At 58.6% G+C, this 18,485-nt stretch overlaps 1 protein-coding gene across 4 annotated transcripts in view; it reads left to right on the top strand.

The window, feature by feature from the left end:
• Positions 1 to 18,485, top strand: part of ANXA6 (annexin A6) — a 47,241-nt gene that overhangs the window by 11,227 nt on the left and 17,529 nt on the right. For 2 of the 4 annotated variants that reach the window (XM_002710319.6, XM_002710318.6), the window contains exons 3-14: positions 6,194 to 6,284; positions 6,945 to 7,039; positions 7,442 to 7,555; positions 8,463 to 8,553; positions 9,276 to 9,355; positions 11,987 to 12,043; positions 12,751 to 12,844; positions 13,819 to 13,914; positions 14,906 to 14,964; positions 15,820 to 15,942; positions 17,067 to 17,125; positions 18,364 to 18,442. In XM_002710319.6, the coding sequence (XP_002710365.1) occupies positions 6,194 to 6,284; positions 6,945 to 7,039; positions 7,442 to 7,555; positions 8,463 to 8,553; positions 9,276 to 9,355; positions 11,987 to 12,043; positions 12,751 to 12,844; positions 13,819 to 13,914; positions 14,906 to 14,964; positions 15,820 to 15,942; positions 17,067 to 17,125; positions 18,364 to 18,442 (1,038 nt within the window). Of the gene's footprint in view, positions 1 to 6,193; positions 6,289 to 6,944; positions 7,040 to 7,441; positions 7,556 to 8,462; positions 8,554 to 9,275; positions 9,356 to 11,986; positions 12,044 to 12,750; positions 12,845 to 13,818; positions 13,915 to 14,905; positions 14,965 to 15,819; positions 15,943 to 17,066; positions 17,126 to 18,363; positions 18,443 to 18,485 lie in introns of all 4 variants that reach the window. The other 2 variants (XM_070076335.2, XM_051843547.3) reach the window with 1 other exon arrangement.

Here is an 18,485-nt window from a genome sequence, read left to right as displayed (position 1 = left end):
GTCTCTCAGCTCCCATGACTGAGAACCCCAGAGCTTCAGGTCTGGTTGCATCCAGGGGCCCAAGGACAGACTCAGGATCCAGCCCCTGTGAGCTGGGCTCTGTGTGACTTCCTCCTTGAGTAGGATCTTGCTTGCTGGGGCATGCTGGACACCAGCAGCTCGGGGCTTGCATTCTGGTGCCTTGGGAGCACAGGGGCTAGCAATGGAACTCCCTCCCCCTGATTCCAGGGGAAGCCCCAGGTTTGGTTCTTATTGCCTAAGCCGGGGTCACATGCCAGTGTTGGAGCCAGGAGGTGGCATTGATCGCACCTGAACTGCCTGTCCCAAGAGCGGTTCCCCAGGAAGGGCAGTGAGACCCTGGGCAGGGGAGAAGGCAGTAGAGAGTCCTCCGTGCTCTGGAGATGGGAAAGTGGCCTGGCACAGCCATGGGGGGTTACATTTCCTGGCTTCCGACATCTGTGCTGTCAGGTTTTTCTGGGGGGTAGAAGTTGAGATGTATCAGAGCTTTAGCTCCTGGGCGTGGCTGAAGTTGGGACTGCGGGCAGAGCTAGAAGTCTCTCTGTGACAGGGTGTGCTGAGAGTGATCCCCACTGGTTGGCCTTCAAGAAGGAGGCGTGGTTTGTGTGACAGTGGCATTGGAAGAGGAGAGTAAAACTGAGGGATGCCCGACTCGGTCCCTTCTCTCCTTTCTCCCGCCCTGGAACTAGTGGCCCAGAACGTAAACACAGGAGCCGTGAGTCCGCCCTTCTCTTGGGCCTTATTTCTCCCCTGAAGCTGGAGAGCCCAGCAATCACTGGAGTTGTCCCTGTTTTCATGACTCGCCACCCAGTGAATCTGGGCCTAAAGGGTATTCGCAGTTTTTAAGTGCACAGAGTATAACCGAATATAGGATCAGGACCCTCAAAACAAAAATCAACCAAACAAAAAAACCCCAGCGCTGGCCTCCCTGGCAGCCACCGAGACATCCATTCTGCACAGTGGGCTCGCTGACCAGGCAGAGAGAATGTTAGCGGTTATGGCAGGGATCCAGGGCGGAACTTCTGCTATTTCCCCATTTCCCAGGCACGGTTGTTATCAGAGCTGCTTCCTGAGATGTGTCGGAGTTGCAGGATTTTAGATGACCCAAGTGGACAGGCCAGGCCCTGGGAGGGATCTTTGGTCTCCTGGTCTTGTGCTCTCAGGTCGTGCCGTCTGCCTGGCTGACCAGTGGTTTCTTGTTGCAGTGAACCTGGGGCCAGGAGACTGTCCAAGCACAGCCCAGGGTGGCAGGGCCTTGGGGGGATCCCTCCCCCAGTGGGGTGAGGTGAAGTGAGCCACGCACAGTGCTCTAGTGGGGGCAGTAAAGGAGCTCTGGGGGCACGCAGGAGGGCACCCCATCCCGCTGAGAGTGGCGAAAGCTGCCTGGGGAGAACCACGTGGGGCAGCAACAAGAGGGCTGAGGAAGAGCTGGCACAGAGGGTCGGGGAGGGGAGGAAGTAGTGCGTTCAGCGAGAAAAAGGAAAATTTGTGCAAGGATTGGGGGAGCAGAAGAGTTAAAAGAAGACGATACTGCAGAGGTGTGAGAGAGATGTTCTATCTGCAGAGCTGGAATCCGCGTCTACTGCTTCCAATTGCAGCCCAGCTTCTGGCACACAGCCCCCTCCAGCCCCTACCCTGACACGTGCACACACACACACACACTGAACACACACTGCACACACACCCGCACCCTGTGCATACAACACTGCTGCACAAACACATGCACACCATGCACGCATACATTGTGCACACCACACACACACACTGAGCACACACATATGCACCATGTGCACACACAAACTGCACACATGCACACCATGCGTGCATACACTGTGTACACACACCACACACACACACTGAGCACACACTGCACACACACCCGCACCCTGTGCATACAACACTGCTGCACAAACACATGCACACCATGCACGCATACATTGTGCATACCACACACACACACACACACTGAGTACACACATATGCACCATGTGCACACACAAACTGCACACATGCACACCATGTGTGCATACACTGTGCACACACACCACACACACACACACATTGAGCACACACATACGTACTCTGCACACACGAACTGTGCGCACATGCAACCATGCATGCATACACTGTGCACGTACACACACCAAACACACACTGCACACATATGCACCACATGCACACTGTGCACACACACTGCTGCAAAAACACATGCACACCATGCATGCATACACTATGCACACACACATGCACACCCCCCCCCCACACACACACTCACAGCAAACAGTTTCCTCATCTCTAGTCTCATTACCCCCAATTCCCTCCTCTGTGGTAACTGTGCTGTTCTCATTTTTCCTTCCAGAAGAAGGGAACTTGAGACCCAAAGACCTGAGGAAATAGTGTAGTGTCACAGGAGGTCACAGGAGGCCTGGCTCAGTTTTTGAACGTGATGGTGAACTTAAAGATCCTGCAAGGACAGGGCAAGAGGGGGCAGGTGTCCTCGTGCCTGGGACTCCTGGGAGCTGCGGAGTCCTGACCTGGATCAGGGCTGGTCAAGGCCACCTTCAGTTGCAGTCAAGTTCAGGAAGCCTTCTCTGGACCATGGCTGCCTCTGTACCTGAGAGGCCCTGGGACTCCTGTCCCAGCAGCGGCCTGGGTGGGACCCAAGCCTGCAGGGCCCCAGGGCCCGGGCTGTTCCCCAGCTGGCACCAGGGCCTGCTGAATATTTCAGGGTGGAAAGTCCCTCTTCTGCTCCCCCTCCCTCAGCCTTGGGTACCTGCAGCCAGGAACGCATGTGCTGAGCGGCAGCCGGGAGGCAGGGTGAGCTGCATGAGGAGGAGCCGGGGCCGCTGCACAGCTGGCCCTCAGAGACGGTCCTTCTCAGCACGGGTGTGAGAATGACTGACAGACAGGGAATCCAGACCTGGAGGGCGGGAGGGCTGCCTGTGTGTGTCTGCAGGGGACCGTGGCGGGTCGCGGGGTGGCAGCAAGTCACGTAGAAGCTTTTATGATCCTTGTGCAAAGAACCACGTGGGACGCTGGCCTTGTCCTGTGTCGCTGAGCTTGTCTGCCCGTGGACGTTTCGGCGCACGTCATTAGCCGTCCCTTCCCGGCACGGTGCTGCCTCACCTGTCAGCTCAGCCCCTTCCCCTTCAGCAGCCTGCTCTCTGGACGAGGAGGGGGCAGGGCTGCCCTCCTCTCCAGGGGCCCTCCCGGCAGCCCTAGCATCTGCCTGGGAGCTTGGAAGAATGTCCCCGTTCAGAATGTGTCTCGGTTCTTGTCACCACCAACACATCCCCGCCAGCTGACAAGTTAAAGATATTTCTGGATCCCACACATCAAGCCCAAGAAAGGTGCCCGCTGGGACCACATGAGACATGCTGCTCTGTGTGACTGCAGAAAGCCGAGCCCTGGTGCCAGGGCTCCCTGTGAGGGGTGAGCAGAGCAGGGCCTGGTGCTGGGGCCTGGCTTTGTCACAGGCCCAGGAGCCGCCTGCGCAGCGCTGGAGCAGTCTGCCTCTTGCCGCATCTCAGCTCTGGCACACACCTGACCTCCCTCCTGGCGGAGGTCTTGGTGACTCTGGAGCACTCCGGAACCTGGCCTTGCTTTCCTGGCTGTCCCTCGCCTCCTCCCAGGCTTTGCCGTGAGTTTCCTCTGCTGATGCCTCTCCCTTCACCACCCTTGCCCTCTTTCCTCTCCTCATTGGACGCTCAGCAGGTGGTGTTTGCTTGAATGAATGAGTGAATGGCAGGTCGCCCAGCTGCCCCAGAAGCACAAATGCATGACTCTGAAGCTTTCAGGGTCCCATGGGTGGCACAGCACTGCTGCCTGCTTGCAGCCTTGGAGCCAGGGTCAAAATGGCCCAGGGCGGAGAGCAGTCTTCCCCTCAGGAGCCAGCTCCAGCAGAGGAGGCCCCTGGGGCCCAGACCCAGCGCAAGTGCCCCAGCGTTCGAGAAGCAGGACAGGCCGACGCTGCTGGCCAAGGGGGAGGCCTGTAGGGTCGTCCCCCTTCCCTAGCTCCCACCCCCAGAGAATCCAGGGGACGGGAAGAGAGCTCTGTCAGGGAGCGCCTTGGGTTCCCTTCCTAGCCGGCTCCCTGGCTTGCCGCGTGCCTTGCATACGTCCCCTGCACTGTCTGACGTGGGCCTTTGGGACATGCAGAGAGCAGCGGGCCTCTTTCTGTCCTCTCCCCTCCCTCATTCCTCGTGAGCTGGAAGCTCTGCAGGCGTGGGCGGGGGCTGGAGCTGGTGCGCATTAGAGCAGCTGTGGTTCATGGCAGCAGGCTGGCTGCACAGGGCTGCTCAGACCCTGGCCCCAGCAGCGTCTTTCGGAGCTTAGTACTCTAACGCAGGCGGAGCTTAGTACTCTAACGCAGGCGTCGCAGGCACTGCGGAGAGCACCGCTGGGTCTTCGTGCCAGCACGGGCTCCTCCATCCCATAGCCCGGCTCTGAGCTCACTGGCGGCTTCCTTCGTTGGTTCAGCCCATGGCTGCCAAGCTGCCTTGAGTCTCTGTCCCAATCCAGTGCCCTGGGCTGGGGAGCCCGCCGGTCCCCCTAGGCACACTCATCTGTCTCCTTCGGGGCACAGCCCTTGCTGCGGGGTCGAGGAGCACGGGCAGAGCTGAACTCCAGGGGGACCCAAGGAAGCAGTCACTGGGTCCCTGTCAGTGCTCCTGCCCCTCCTCCAGCCCGGAAGCTGGCCTTGTCTACTCTGCCTTTCACATGTCGCTAGGATGAGGGTGTCCCCAGAGGGAGACAAAGCATTCGGAAGGGCAGGCTACCAGCTGTCTGTCGTCTTGTCCACTCAGTCCCCCGGGCTTGGAGCCTCCTGTACTTTGGGCGGGGAGGGGACCTGGTACCTGCCCTTCCGGCTCTCTGAGCAAACTGCACGCCTAGGGTGGAGTCCTCTGTAGGATTGGCCCAGGCTGCAGCCCTGAGGTCTGACGGGAGCCAGAGGGAGCTCTGGCTGCGCAGCCACCGCCCTGTGCTCGTGGAGCTGCCCCCGGGCTTTGGCGTGAGTTACCCTTTCCTTCTGTGCCCAGGGCTGTGCTCGGGTTGCAGGGCATTCACAGATGCTGGGAAGAGGGCTGTGTCCCTTTCTGGTCACCCGCCCTGTGAGAGCTTTAAATAGCGATCCCACACCCACGCCTGCATACCTCGGAGGAGCTGGCCTCCGCAGACATAAACCAAGGAGTGTCTTCTGTGCAGGCCCCCTCCAGGGGGCGGCCCAGCTGCTCCCTGCTGCTGTCCAAGGGTGTTTGTCACAAACTGCGGCAACCTGATCGCATTCTGTGCCACTGGACCCGCAGCAGGTAGTGAAAGAAGGGGCTTGGTTCCTCTTCCTCTGTCAACCTTCAGCCCTTAGCACCGGGCCTGGGACAGTGTCTGCTCAGTGTGCCGTGTGCTTGGTGGCAGACTGGGGCGTCCTCAGCACTGCCCGCTTGCTCGTGGCTGCTCTCCTGGACCCCACACTTCTCAGTGGTGTGTGGCTGACCCACATCTGACTTCTCTGTGAACCAGCCCCATTGTGCATTCAGGTTCAGGTTCAATGTCTAAGATCCCCTGGCTCTCTGCCCCTTCTCATTGCCCTGCAAGGACCAAGCCAGAATGTCCTCAGGCGCAGGTCATAGCTCAGTGTCCGGGGCTGCTAGGGGCAGCATTGCCTGCTGACATTGAACCTGCAGGTGGTGCTGGAGTCCCTGGAGCTGGAGACCCCACCCTCAGTGACTGGGGAGCAGTGGAGGGGTCTGGGTTTGGTGACCTCCTGCACTCGGCTTTCCTTCGGGGCTTGGCTTCCTCACCTGTGCTGTGGCGGTGCTGAAGTTTTGGGACGTTGCTGAAAAGGGTCACAGTAGCTGAAGTGAAGGGCCTCTGTAAACTGTCAAGTGCCATGAAGCACGGGGGCCCTTGTCCCCCTTCCCCTCCATGCAACCAGGCTTGTCAAACCTTGTGTGGGGTCCTGCCTTGGCCACGTCTCCTGCTTTGGGGGAATGGCCCTGTAGCTGGTGGAACAGGGAGGCACCCGCCCCCTTTCCCAAGGCTCGTGTCCTTGCTCTTGGTTTTGAGGGAAGGGCGCTCAGCCTGGACTGGAGTAAGGTGTCTGGCCTGAGCGTGTGGCTGGGAGCCTGGTACGGGCCCGGGGGTCAGCAGCTCACCCTCCTCTGCTCTCCCCCCACAGGGTGCCAAGTACCGGGGCTCCGTGCATGACTTCCCAGACTTCGACCCCAGCCAGGATGCCGAGGCCCTGTACACCGCCATGAAGGGCATCGGTGGGTGTGAAGCCTCCAGGAACGGGCAGTCGGACAGTTCCCAGGGGGTCTGGGTGGTGCCCTTCTTGGGGGGATGTCAGGTGGTGGAGTGCACATGTTCTGTTTTGCTTGTCTCTTCATCTTCTTATGAAAGTATTTCAAGCTAATAAAAAGGTATAAAGAATATCCCAAGCTTCACCCATCAGCCTTCCACGCAGCGTGAGACCATGTGCTCCGTGCTCGCCAGTCCAGGTCTGCTCAGCAGCTCCCCTCCCAGTGGCGTCACACCTGCCTTTGGTGCTTGCTTCTCACTTTCACTCGTCCCGTGGGTGAGAAGATCCCTGGCCTGGGTTTTCCAAGCCAGGCTCACTGTGGACCTTGGGATAGCCCTCGCCCCCTTGTGGGCCTCAGCTTCCTGGTGTGTGCAGTGGGGAGCTGGGTCACGGCTGCTCGGAGCTCAGTCTTGTGTGTGCTATAGCCTTCTGGGTGCTGAATCAGAGGTGCCCACAGATCTTCCACGTGACACACACACACACACACACACACACACACACACACACCTGAGCAGACGGCTCAGAGCTGAGCTCTGCAGGGTGCCGCCTGGCCTGTGTACAGGGAGGGAAGCAGCCCTGGTGGGCTTCCTGGAGGAGGCAGGGTTATAGGCGCCCTCCCCTCTTGCAGGCAGTGACAAGGAGGCCATCCTGGAGCTGATCACCTCCCGAAGCAACAGGCAGAGGCAGGAGGTCTGCCAGAGCTACAAGTCCCTCTACGGCAAGGTAACCATGGCAACCTTGTAGGTGGGGCGCAGTGGGCAGGAGATCGCGCCCCTGTGGGTTCCTTCTGGGTGTTTCCTGCACAGCGTGCTCCAGGTCAGCTCTGTGCTGAGCCTTCTGCCTGCTCTGTGCTGGCCTGCACGCTGGCTGTCAGGGCTACACTGGGGAGTAAGACCCGCGTGGTGTAGACGGGAGAGAGGCACACAGCAGACTAGGAAACGGACAGTGGCAGGAAGGGGCCCGGTGCTGTGTCCTTGCACCTGCACAGGCGAGTGCTGGCTGCATGCCCGCCTCCAGGAGGGGCGACTCCGTGAGATTACGTAGCCCAGCGCCTGTCTGAGTTAAGCACTCATCAAGTGTGGTTCTCGTCTCTGTGACAACGCCCCCCCACCCCCTACCCCTCAGGACCTCATTGCTGACTTGAAGTATGAACTGACGGGGAAGTTTGAACGGCTGATCGTGGGCCTGATGAGGCCACTCGCCTACTGTGATGCCAAAGAAATTAAAGACGCTGTCTCGGTAAGAAGCGGCGAGGGTCCTTCCATGTGTGTTGGGGAGGGAGCGCGGTTTATGGGAAGCTTCCAGGCTTTGTAGCCAGCACCCACCCAGCAGGTGCATCCTGCTGCAGGATCAGCTTGCCCAAACCCTGCCCTGGAGGGCCACCCCAGGGCCACATCCAGACAAAGATGTAGGACAGGTGTCAGTGGGAAGCAGACTCCATGCCTTTTCTCTTGGCTCAGCCCCTACACCAGAAGCTTCTAGTCTCCAGGACCAGTTGTGTCCAACGTGGCAGAGGCCAAGGGCGCAGTAGAGAGGTCAGTGGGGCCTGACCCCAGGCCCAGGGTGGCTTCAGAAGGCAAGGATCAAGTTGAGCCGCAAAGCTTGGAGAGGATTTGATGGCTGGGTGTGCAGAGGTCACTCCAGGCCAGGGGTGGAATAGCAGGAAAGCGCGGAGGTGAGCCCGGCATCCAAGGAGCAGCTCCGGCTGGTGGAGGTGAGGGATGCTGTCTGGGAGGAAGGGGCGGATGGAAGGCCTTCAGGTGTAGCCAGCACTTGGTGGTTCAGAGCGTGCCGTGACCTTTGGCTCTGATGAGCTGTTTGGACGTGAACCCATTTCATAAATGGATGCACTGAGCAGTGTGAGAGCTTCTGCCCTCCCCAGTCTTCCTGGGAGTTTGGCAGAGCAACTGATGCCATCTCCATTCTTACAGCTGAGAACAGAGAGGCCCAGAAAGATAGCTGGGGAATGAGAAATCACAGAGCAAGCTGCTGGCAGATGCTGCTGTGTTTTGGGTCTCAGGGCAGCGGCTCCTGTTCGGGGCCCAGGAGCTGCGGAAGGAGCACCCTGTGGGCGGGGGCTTTCCTTGCCCTTGGCCAGTGGCCTCCCGTGCCCACCGTGGCTCACACACTGCTTCTCCTCTTCCAGGGCATCGGCACTGATGAGAAGTGCCTCATTGAGATCTTGGCTTCGCGGACCAATGAGCAGATCCACCAGCTGGTGGCAGCTTACAAAGACGGTGAGACGGATGACTGCCAGCCTGCCCGGCCTCCTTCCTGCCCCCTGGCCTCTGACCTGTTCATCCGTCCAGCCGATAAACACCTGCTGTGTGCAGGGCAGCTCGCGAGGCACAGGGGCCTGGTAGTGGTGCCTCACGGGCTTCCAGATCAGTGAGGTAGTGAGGTAGTGAGGCAGACGGACAGGATGCTGAGTGGATCTAACTTCCCCGGGGAGGCGCTGCTTCAGACAGGCCGTCAGGGCAAGCGTGTCTGGGGAGGAAGCCAGGAGCCAGTTGTGTAAGGAGTTGAGAGAAGGTCCTCTGGTAGAGCCGGGAGCCGGGATGGCCTCAGTATCCAGGGTGAGGCTAGAGAGATGGAAGGCAGGGCTGGGCCCACGGGACCCTGAGCCCACTGAGAAGGGAGTGAGAAGGCCTCAGACTGTGAGAAGGCCACCTTTGCTGTCATGGAGGGGCCATCTGAACCCATTGCGGGCCCCATGCAGGTGCCGGGTGGCAGTATGCCCAGCAGGGTGGTGCAGGGTAGGGGAGTGGGCAGATTCCGTTCCGTCATGTCGTGGGCTACTGAGAACTGTGCAGATTCGCCCTGGCCCTGCCGTGGTGACTGTAGCCGGGGTTTAGGGAGCTGTCACAGGTGTCTGATCCTTTGGGGGCAGCAGCAGAACCTTTTATGCCGGATCCCTGAGATCCCGGGGAGGAGACGAGCTCTTGTGTTCCTTCCGCAGCCTATGAGCGGGACCTGGAGGCGGACATCATCGGCGACACCTCTGGCCACTTCCAGAAGATGCTCGTGGTCCTGCTCCAGGTCTGTCCCCTGGAGCCCTGTCCCAGGGTGCAGGCAGGGCCATGGGCGCCTTCCCCCTGCTTCTCAGAGGGTAGCCTTCAAGGGGCCCCCTGGTGGCTCCTCAGGTGTAACGCCCTCCCAGAGTGTAACGCCCTCCCAGAGTGTAACGCCCTCCCAGATGGTACTGGCTCACCCCTCCCTCCCGCCAGTGCCCATTTGGTCCCCTGGAGCTTGGATGGGTCTGGGCGGTGTGCCTGGGTGTGGAGTCTGAAAGGCCAGGACCCTGGTCTGGTTCCGTGGGTTGCACAGGCAGGTGCTTCAGCTGACGTGCATGTCCCTCGCACCTACTGGTCTCTCGTGCCCAAGAGTGCCCTTGCCCATGACTTTGCTCCTCTGCACATGATCCCACCCCTTCTCTCCGGCCTCTCCAGCCACAGCACCTGCTAGCAGGGACCTGGCAGTGCCGGAGCTGCCTGTGTGGCATTTCCATGGCCAAGCACTGCTCTCTCCATGCAGCCCACCCAAGGGTTCTAGCAGGAAAATACAGAAAGAGACTGCAAACTGGGGTCCACGCTGAACCCAGCTGCCGCATTGGATGTTTTTCTTTATTTTCCCATCCAGTGTTTCTGGTTTTTTTTTTTTTTTTTTTTTTTTTTTTTTTTTGACAGGCAGAGTGGACAGTAAGAGAGAGAGACAGAGAGAAAGGTCTTCCTTTGCCGTTGGTTCACCCTCCAATGGCCGCCGCTGCAGCCGGCGCACCGCGCTGATCCGATGGCAGGAGCCAGGAGCCAGGTGCTTTTCCTGGTCTCCCATGGGGTGCAGGGCCCAAGCACTTGGGCCATCCTCCACTGCACTCCCTGGCCATAGCAGAGAGCTGGCCTGGAAGAGGGGCAACCGGGACAGAATCCAGCGCCCCAACCAGGACTAGAACCCGGTGTGCCGGCGCCGCAAGGTGGAGGATTAGCCTATTGAGCCACGGCGCCGGCTCAGTGTTTCTGGTTTTTAAGCTTTTCATTTATTTTATTTGAGAGAGAAAGAGAAAATCTCTCATCCACGGGCTTGCTCCCCAAATACACGCAACAACCGGGGCTGGGCCAGGCTGAAGCCAGGAGCTTGGAACTACTTCCACACGGCTGGCAGGGCCCCAGGCACCATCACCTGTTGCCTCCCCGGAGTCATGTGGACAGGAAGCTGGAATCAACAGTGGAGCTGGGGCGGGGTTGGGGGGAGTGTTGGCTGCACTGTGACGTAGCAGGTTAAATCCCTGCCTGCAGTGCCGGCATCCCATATGGGCGCCAGTTTGAGTCTTGGCTGCTCCACTTCTGATCCAGCTCCCTGCTGATGGCCTGGGAAAAACAGCAGAAGATGGTCCAAAAGCTTGGGCCCCTGAACCTATGTGGGAGACCCAGATGAAGCTCCTGGCTCCTGACTTCAGCCTGGCCCAGCCCTGGCTGTTACAGCCATTTGGGGAGAAAACCAACAAATGGAAGAACTTTCTCTCTCTCTGCCTGTGCCTCTCCCTCTCTCTAACTCTGCCTTTCAAATAAATAAATACATCTTTAAAAAAGTGGAGCTGGGGCTCGAACCCCGGCACTCCAATATGGGATGCAGGCATCCCAAGCAACAGCTTAACCATGGTGCCAGATACTTGCTCACCACCCCTCCCCCATGTGTTTTGAAAACTCACGTTGAGTTCATTGGTGATATTTAAAAATAGGGGAGATTTTGCTCACCACCCGGATTTCTAACAGACTCTTGATTAATTGAAAGTCTGGCCTGCATGCTGCATGAGTGCACTGGGTGGGGGGTGTCTGTGTCCCCCCATGCCCCTACCCAGCCCGTCTCGCTGCCATGCACTTATCTTCCTGGCCTTCTGGTGGGTGCACTTATCTGTCTGGCCCTATGGGAATCTCTGCACTCCCCTCTGTGGAAATGGCATCAAGTTGTCCCAAGCCCATCTCCAGCTAAACCTTCGTGAAGCTCTGTGTATTAACTAAGCCACCCACTTCCCCATTTCATAACAGTTCCTGCCAGTTCTCCTCCCATTACCGTAGGAACCCATGCCCCTATTCACAGGCTGGGGAGTTCTCAGGAGTGGGAGAGTGTGCCCTGTGCCCCATTTCCAAGCTGCTTGTTCTGGAGAGGAGCGTCCTGCCCCCAGACCCTAGAGTGAGGGATGCTGCCACCTCAGCATCTGATGGAGCCACAGTGGGGCACAGGCGTGAGCCTGCCTCACGCTCAGCCCCGGAGAGGGCCCAGGTCCTGAAGTGCACAGGCCGGGGGGAGCAGGAGAGGCAGCGTATGGCAGACCCCTGCCCATGTGCAGGGCAGGGCCCCATGTGACTGGCCTCCTGTCAGAGGGGTCGTAGGGAGCATCCCTCTGGGATGGGGGCACTGGAAGGACCTTGGTGGTTCCCAGGATTCCCGTGTTCGGGCCCAGCCCCCAGGATGTAGGGAGAGGCTGGCGGGGAGGACCCTGTGACTCCCCACACCATCAATGCTGCCGTCTCGGTCCAGGGCAGCTGTCAGGCACTGCTTCTGGCCACCTGCAGCCTACCAGGGTTCCCCCAGCCTTCCCCGTGTCTGCTGTGGCATCCAAGCCTTCTCCTCTGGCTCCATGGTGTTCTGCTCATGTCCTTTGTCTCTGCCCAGGGCACCAGGGAGGAGGACGACGTGGTGAGCGAGGACTTAGTGCAGCAGGACGTCCAGGTAAACAAGCACTGATGCCGGCCTCTGGGGCACAGCAGGGGAGCCTTGAGCGGGGAGAGGCGGGGAGCAGCCACATCACGGCCGTCGGTCATGCAGCGCTCCCTTGCAGAAGAGACTGGCGCTCTCTTTCACAGCCACATTGTGCATGGAACCCTTGACGAGCTGTGCTTCGAAGCTTTGATTTTTTGTTCACTTAGTCTTTCAGTTACTACATAGGCATCAAAGCAAAAACCCCTACTGTGTGTTAGGCACTCTGCCAAGCACTGGGGAGGCACTGATGAGCAAAACGAGATGGTAGTGGAAGAGATGGGTGTACGGTAATGACACAGATGCCTTTACCATCAGTGTGCTGTTTATTCCGGGTGTTTTGAGCCCCCGTGGTGTGCCAGGGGTGCTGCCGGGGCAAATACAGGGAATGTTGTCCCTGAGGTGCAGTAGTGGGGAGCCACATCACATACATTATATAGAATCAGTATGCCAAAGTTATGAAGGAGCAGAAAGCTAAACAGCGCCCTGTGTGGGATGTCAGGCAACATTTAGAGGGAAAAAGGGGACTTTTAATCTGGGCCATGAAGGTTGAGTAGGAGCTTGCCCAGAAAGAATGGAGGGCTGTGCGGTTTCCGGCTGCTGGGATGCCCGGGGCTCAAGGGGCGGCGCAGTCTCCTGAGGTCTCCTGTCTCAGCGGAGCTGCGCCTCTTCCCCTCTAGGACCTGTACGAGGCGGGGGAGCTGAAATGGGGAACAGATGAAGCCCAGTTCATTTACATCTTGGGAAATCGCAGCAAGCAGCATCTTCGCTTAGGTAAGCTCCAGACAGGACTGACCGTTTTCCCCGGAGGTGGTGCCAAGCATCCCTTTCTGGTTTTCTTTCCTTTGCTACAGATGGAACATGACAGGTGCTGGGTCCCCAGCACACACACTACTCCCAATCTCATTAGACAGTGGTTTGGATAGTCCAGGGGTAGGAAGTGGTTTCTTGCCATGAGCCTTTTGGAGGTTTAGTTTTTAAATTTTTTTAAAGATTTATATATTTATTTGAAAGGCTGAGTTACAGAGAGGCAGAGGTAGAGAGAGAGAGAGAGGTCTTCCATCCTTTGGTTTACTCCCCAAATGGCTGCAACTGCCGGAGCTGGGCTGATCTGAAGCCAGGAGCCAGGAGCTTCTTCTGGGTCTCCCACGTGGATGCAGGGACCCAAGGACTTGGGCCATCTTCTGCTGCTTTCCTAGGCCATAGCAGGGAGCTGGATCGGAAGTGGAGCAGCCAGGTCTTGAACCGGCAACCATATTGGATGCCAGCACTTCAGGCTGTGGCTTTACCTGCTATGCCACAGCGCCAGCCCCTGACAGTTTATAACATCATTCACAGGCCATACAGAATGATCAGCTTAAAAATCAGCCTGCTATAGATTTATTGAATTTCGAGTTCTGCCCTTGGCTGCCTGGGCAGGTCCAGGCCAGATGACTGCATGGACCTTATATGGCCTGTGGGCTGGACGTTCCTGGCCCCGGTGTGCTACCTCACCCAGGTTGTTGACGGGATGCTCCACCCTTGCATCTGAGTAGCAGCCCTGTCCTCACATGGGAGGATGAGGCGCACAGTCCCTCCCTGCTGAACACAGATGGCTGCGTGGTGGCTGGAAACACAAGGGACCTGAGCAGCCGCCCTGGGTTCCCGTAGGGCAATCAGAGGCTGGCCCTGCCCCGCCCCTTTGGAAATCTGTGTCTTCTCGGTGCGAGGGGGGGACGCTCTCAGACATCCTGTCTGTGTCTTGCCAGTGTTTGATGAGTATCTAAAGACCACGGGGAAGCCAATCGAAGCCAGCATCCGCGGGGAGCTGTCCGGTGACTTTGAGAAGCTGATGCTGGCCGTGGGTATGTCCTGACCCTACATCCCCAGGGCTCCAAGGGGTTCTGGGATTCTGGCCCAGGGACAAGGGCCTGGGAGTTGGGGGAGTGGGAAAGGGGAATTGTGCCGGCTGGAGTTGGAAAGGAGCAAACCAGAGGGACCGTGAGTTCTGAAGGGTTCGACGGGACAGCATGGCTGAGCCAGGAGAACAGGAAGTCACGTCTCAGGTCCTGCCTTTTGCGCTCCTTGCAACATGACAGGGGGAGAAGTGACTCTGATGGTGGACTTGAGTGGAGCGTCTTCTGTGTGCCGTGCATCGGGCGCTGTGCTGAGTGTTGCATGGTTGAAAAAGACCCAGGAGTTACTGCGTCTCACAGAGGCCGAGTCGCCTGCTAAGGGGCAGTGTGGTCACAGATGAGGGAGGTTGTCACCACGAGGGACGCCAGGAGCTGACTCAAGAGCCAGGCCTCGGTGTCCTCATCTGGTGCATGGCGGAGGGTGGCCTGCCTGGAGCCGAGTTCCTCTGCAAGTCTGGCATTGCGAGAGTCAGTGTGGCTGGGTCAGGGCATCATCTTCCCACCCAGCGCCGTCCTCTGCCAGCCCTGTTGCCAGCAGTCAGATCGTAGCCTGCACTGCAGGCAGGATCCAGAGTGATTCAGCGGCCGGTCCCTGGGGTAGCAGATCCTAAAGGAGCACCTCTTCCACGTGCTCCGAACTGCACTCCCACGTTCCCAGCCTCGCCGAGTGCCCTGGGGGACCCCGAAGGACTAGAAAGATGGAGTGGGCTTTGGGATGGGACACTCAGATCTCAACAGGCTTATCTGCCGCCTGCTTTATTCCCAGAGTTTGTGACGGACCTGGTGCATCTGAGGGGCTCCGGGCTGTGGGCTCTCAGGAGCCAGGGTTCCTCCTGTGTGTGATGCAGGTGGCCCCCGTGGCAGAGGGGCAGAGGGTCAGGCTCTCCCCTCCCGCTACCTGGGCAGCCAGGCTGACCCTTCCTCTCCTCCCTCTCCCCAGTGAAGTGTGTCCGGAGCACCCCGGAGTATTTTGCCGAAAGGCTCTTCAAGGCCATGAAGGTGAGCGGTGGCGTTGCTGGCGATGAGGCTGGGGGAGGGAGTGAAGTTAGGGTTCTAGCAAGTTCTGAGCCAAAGAGGTCCCCTCAGGGATGGCCACAGGCTGACCCTGGCGATGGTGCTGTGGCCCTGGCGAGCTCCAGAACCTGGGATGCTGCCTGGTCACACGCACACCACACTGCACCACATCCCCACCGTGTACCTGCCCTATTAACCAGAGTTCTGTACCGCATGCATAGGCAAAGCCACCTGGCCAATGTGTGCTTAGACTCACGAGCCTCAGCCTGTGCCGGGCAGGCCCACTCTGCACATGTTACCTGGGAATGGTGCTTCTCACCTGGCATTTTACACGTGTGACCCACTGGGGAGCTGATGGCATTTTCATGGCACATAGGAAGGAGTGAATGCAGTTATTTGCTCCCGAAGGCCCGAGTGCTGAGGCCTGGGGGCCCACACCTTCCTGGCCCTGCCTGGTGGTCCCATTCTCGGTCCACTCCATGGGCCCTGGGAAGGCTGCGTGGCTCGGCCCCAGAGAGGTGTTTACAGGTGTTCATAGAATGCTCAGAACGGTGCAGTCAGTGCTGGGAAAAGACTGAGAACAGCACAACATCCATCAGGGGTGGTGGGGAGCAGTAAGGCACAAAGGAACAATTGCAAAGCTCTACATGTGTTAGGGAGCGTTAGCAAGTGATGGTGAAAGTGAAGGAGAAGCAAGACGGGGCTTAGGGAAGCAAGGGGGCGTGTGGGGAGCTGCAAAGGCAGGAGCACCATCCGTGGCTTTCTTCATTTTGCACTGGGGGCCGTCAGCACTTGGGCCTCCGCTCAAGCCCCTGCTCCCCATACCTGCCTGTCTTCCAGGGCCTGGGGACTCGGGACAACACCCTGATCCGCATCATGGTCACCCGCAGCGAGCTGGACATGCTGGACATCCGGGAAATCTTCCGAACCAAGTATGAGAAGTCTCTGTACAGCATGATCAAGGTCAGTGGTGGACCGGGCTTGGCGAGAGCCAGCAGCGGGCTTGGGAAGCGCTCCCAGGAGAAAGGGCAGTGTCCCGGGGAAGCAGGGGACCCCTAGAAATTCCAGGAGCTCTGTGTGGCTCCTTCGAGGAATTCAAGGAAAGGCAAGAAAAGCAGGTGCCAGGGGTGCTTGTGGGAGGGCAGGGCAGGCTCACCAGGGCCACACAATCAGAGTTAAAGGTGAAGGCTCTGACCCAGGGCTGTGAGAGCTCAGGCTCCTGGAAGAATGGCCACAGAGACCACAAATGAGAGTCAACTGGGAACCCCCAAACTGTGGCCAGGCGATTGGTGATGGACAAGTTAGAGCGTTTTCCTACTTTTTGTTGTTCTTGGGTGGGTTGAATAAGGGGTGACAGGAAAAGACATCCAAGTTGTGTTCCCCAAAGCAGGTCTCCAGAGAGGAATTTTTTGTAGCTCTTATGTGCAAAATATTCAGTGGAGAAATGATTTTGGAAAACACTAGAAGCTGCAAAGACAAACCTGTGGCTTTAGCTCAGAACTTCTCACAGCCTTAAACACCTGCAGTCCGTTCCAAAGCCCCAGGAGGGCTGTAGAAGATGCCTTCGGCGTCAGGGCGCGCCTGTGTCAGCTTGGCACCTGCTGGCGCTTCTGCTCACAGACCCGTGTTTGTGTGGTGGGTGTTGCTCCGGAGGGCTGGGCCAGGGCGTGACCGGCGGCATCCGGGGCTGGGCCATCTCACCTTGCCGGGGAAGGCAGCACAATCTCATCTCAGCTCCGTTCCCTGGGAAGAGTCATGTTGGTGGCATGGTGGGATTGACCAGTGTTGGGCGAATTCACACCACAGAAATCAGCAAACACTACAAACCTGGGCATTCTCTCTCCTCCCCACCCTTCTCTCTCTCCCCCCACCCCTCCTTTCTTTCTGACTTTTCCGTGGAGGGCCTGATGTTAAATATTTACCCACACGGCACCACGGGGTGACGAAAACCAAGGCTGCCATGTGGAAGTGCTTGGCCCTGCCCTGTTTGGCTTCTGCACATTTTTGTCCACCTGTTTTAGGTATGCCAGGGCTGGGACAGAGGTGACCACTCTCTCTCTCTCTCTCTCTCTCTTTCTCCCCCCCAGAACGACACCTCTGGCGAGTACAAGAAGGCTCTGCTGAAGCTGTGTGGAGGAGATGACGAGTAAGTGGCTGCTGGTCTGCCGCTGTGGCCGGAGGCAGTGGCCTCAGGTGGCAGGCGGGGGCTCCCCCGGCTCCCCTCCCCACGGCTGCTTGGGGGGGAGCCGGGGAGTCCCCTGAGCCAGGAGCTCCGCACAGGTGAAAGATGGCCTCTGCCGATAGCGGCCGAGTTTGTGGGTCTGTGTGTCAGTGTCCGTGTGTCTGACGTGAGTGTGGTGTCGCTTCACGGAGATGTCTGCCCTGGTGGGCTTGGAGAGCCCTTCTGGGGCTGTGGGCCAGAAATCTGAGTAAAGGGGCCCGGGCCCCACTGCCTGGTGGCTGCTTCTGTTCTCTTCATTTACTAAATGGGCAAGACGCAGAGCCCTGCTCAGCGTACCTGTGGCCGTGTCTTCCGGGGGGGCCTGGACAGCGCGCAGGCCAGGGAGCAGGAACGGGGCAGCTCCGCGTGGGGAGGGCAGATGCGCATCCTCAGTTTGTGAAAGCACAGGTGTGTGCACTCACCCAGCCTTGGGGAGCCTGAGATGGTGGGGTTCAGCCAAGGGCACAGGTGGAGAGATGTGGTGGAGGGAGCACCCCAGGATGCCCCCGGACCCCGTACATGACCGAGGCTGCCCCCTGTGGAGCAGAGAGGCAGGCAGGGCCTGGGCAGCTCTTCACAGGGTAGTCCTGGGCCAGTTTCCTTCCAGAGACTCATCAAAACCCAAGCCAGGAAGGGTAGGAGGGCCTCCTGGTAGCCTTGGTGAGAACTGCGGGCTGCGCCGCTGGGTCGACACCTCCCCAGTGCCCGCCGTGGCCACAGGGAAGACTCGGACAGGAGTCACTCGGAGTCTGAGGAAGACGGGGGAGGTGGGGGGTTGGAGAAATCCTGGCCCTCGTGGGCTCTGGAGCCAGGAGGCCCTCTGGGAAGAGACAGCACCTGAGGGTCTTAGGGTGGGTGCTCAGAGAAGCAGGGAGGGCTCTCGTGAGTGGATGCAGATAGGCTGCAGGGAAAGCAAGGCCTCTGTGTGTGTCTGTGTGTGCATATGCATATGCATGTGTTACGTGTGTTGTGTGTTGTATGTTGCTTGTGTGTGTACTGTGTATATAAGTGTGTTGTGTCTGTATTGCTTGTGTGTTGTATATGTGTATATTGTGTATGTGTTGGTCGTGTGATGCATGTATGTTGTGTGTTGTGTGCATGTGTGTAGAGTCTTGCCCATGATGACACACCCTCCTGTCCTCTCCCAACCCCCTCCATTCCAGTGCTGCTGGCCAGTTTTTCCCGGAGGCTGCGCAGGTGGCCTATCAGATGTGGGAACTTAGTGCAGTGGCCCGAGTAGAGGTCAGACCCTCCCCACCTCCTGCTTGACCCCTGACCAGAAGCT

The sequence above is a fragment of the Oryctolagus cuniculus genome, chromosome 6 (assembly GCF_051225735.1).
Source record: "Oryctolagus cuniculus isolate XC-2025 breed Fujian yellow rabbit chromosome 6, ASM5122573v1, whole genome shotgun sequence".
NCBI classification, from domain to species: Eukaryota; Metazoa; Chordata; class Mammalia; order Lagomorpha; family Leporidae; genus Oryctolagus; species Oryctolagus cuniculus.
The sequence above is the reverse complement of the archived record's forward strand: the minus strand, read 5'-3'. Positions and strand labels throughout refer to the sequence as shown.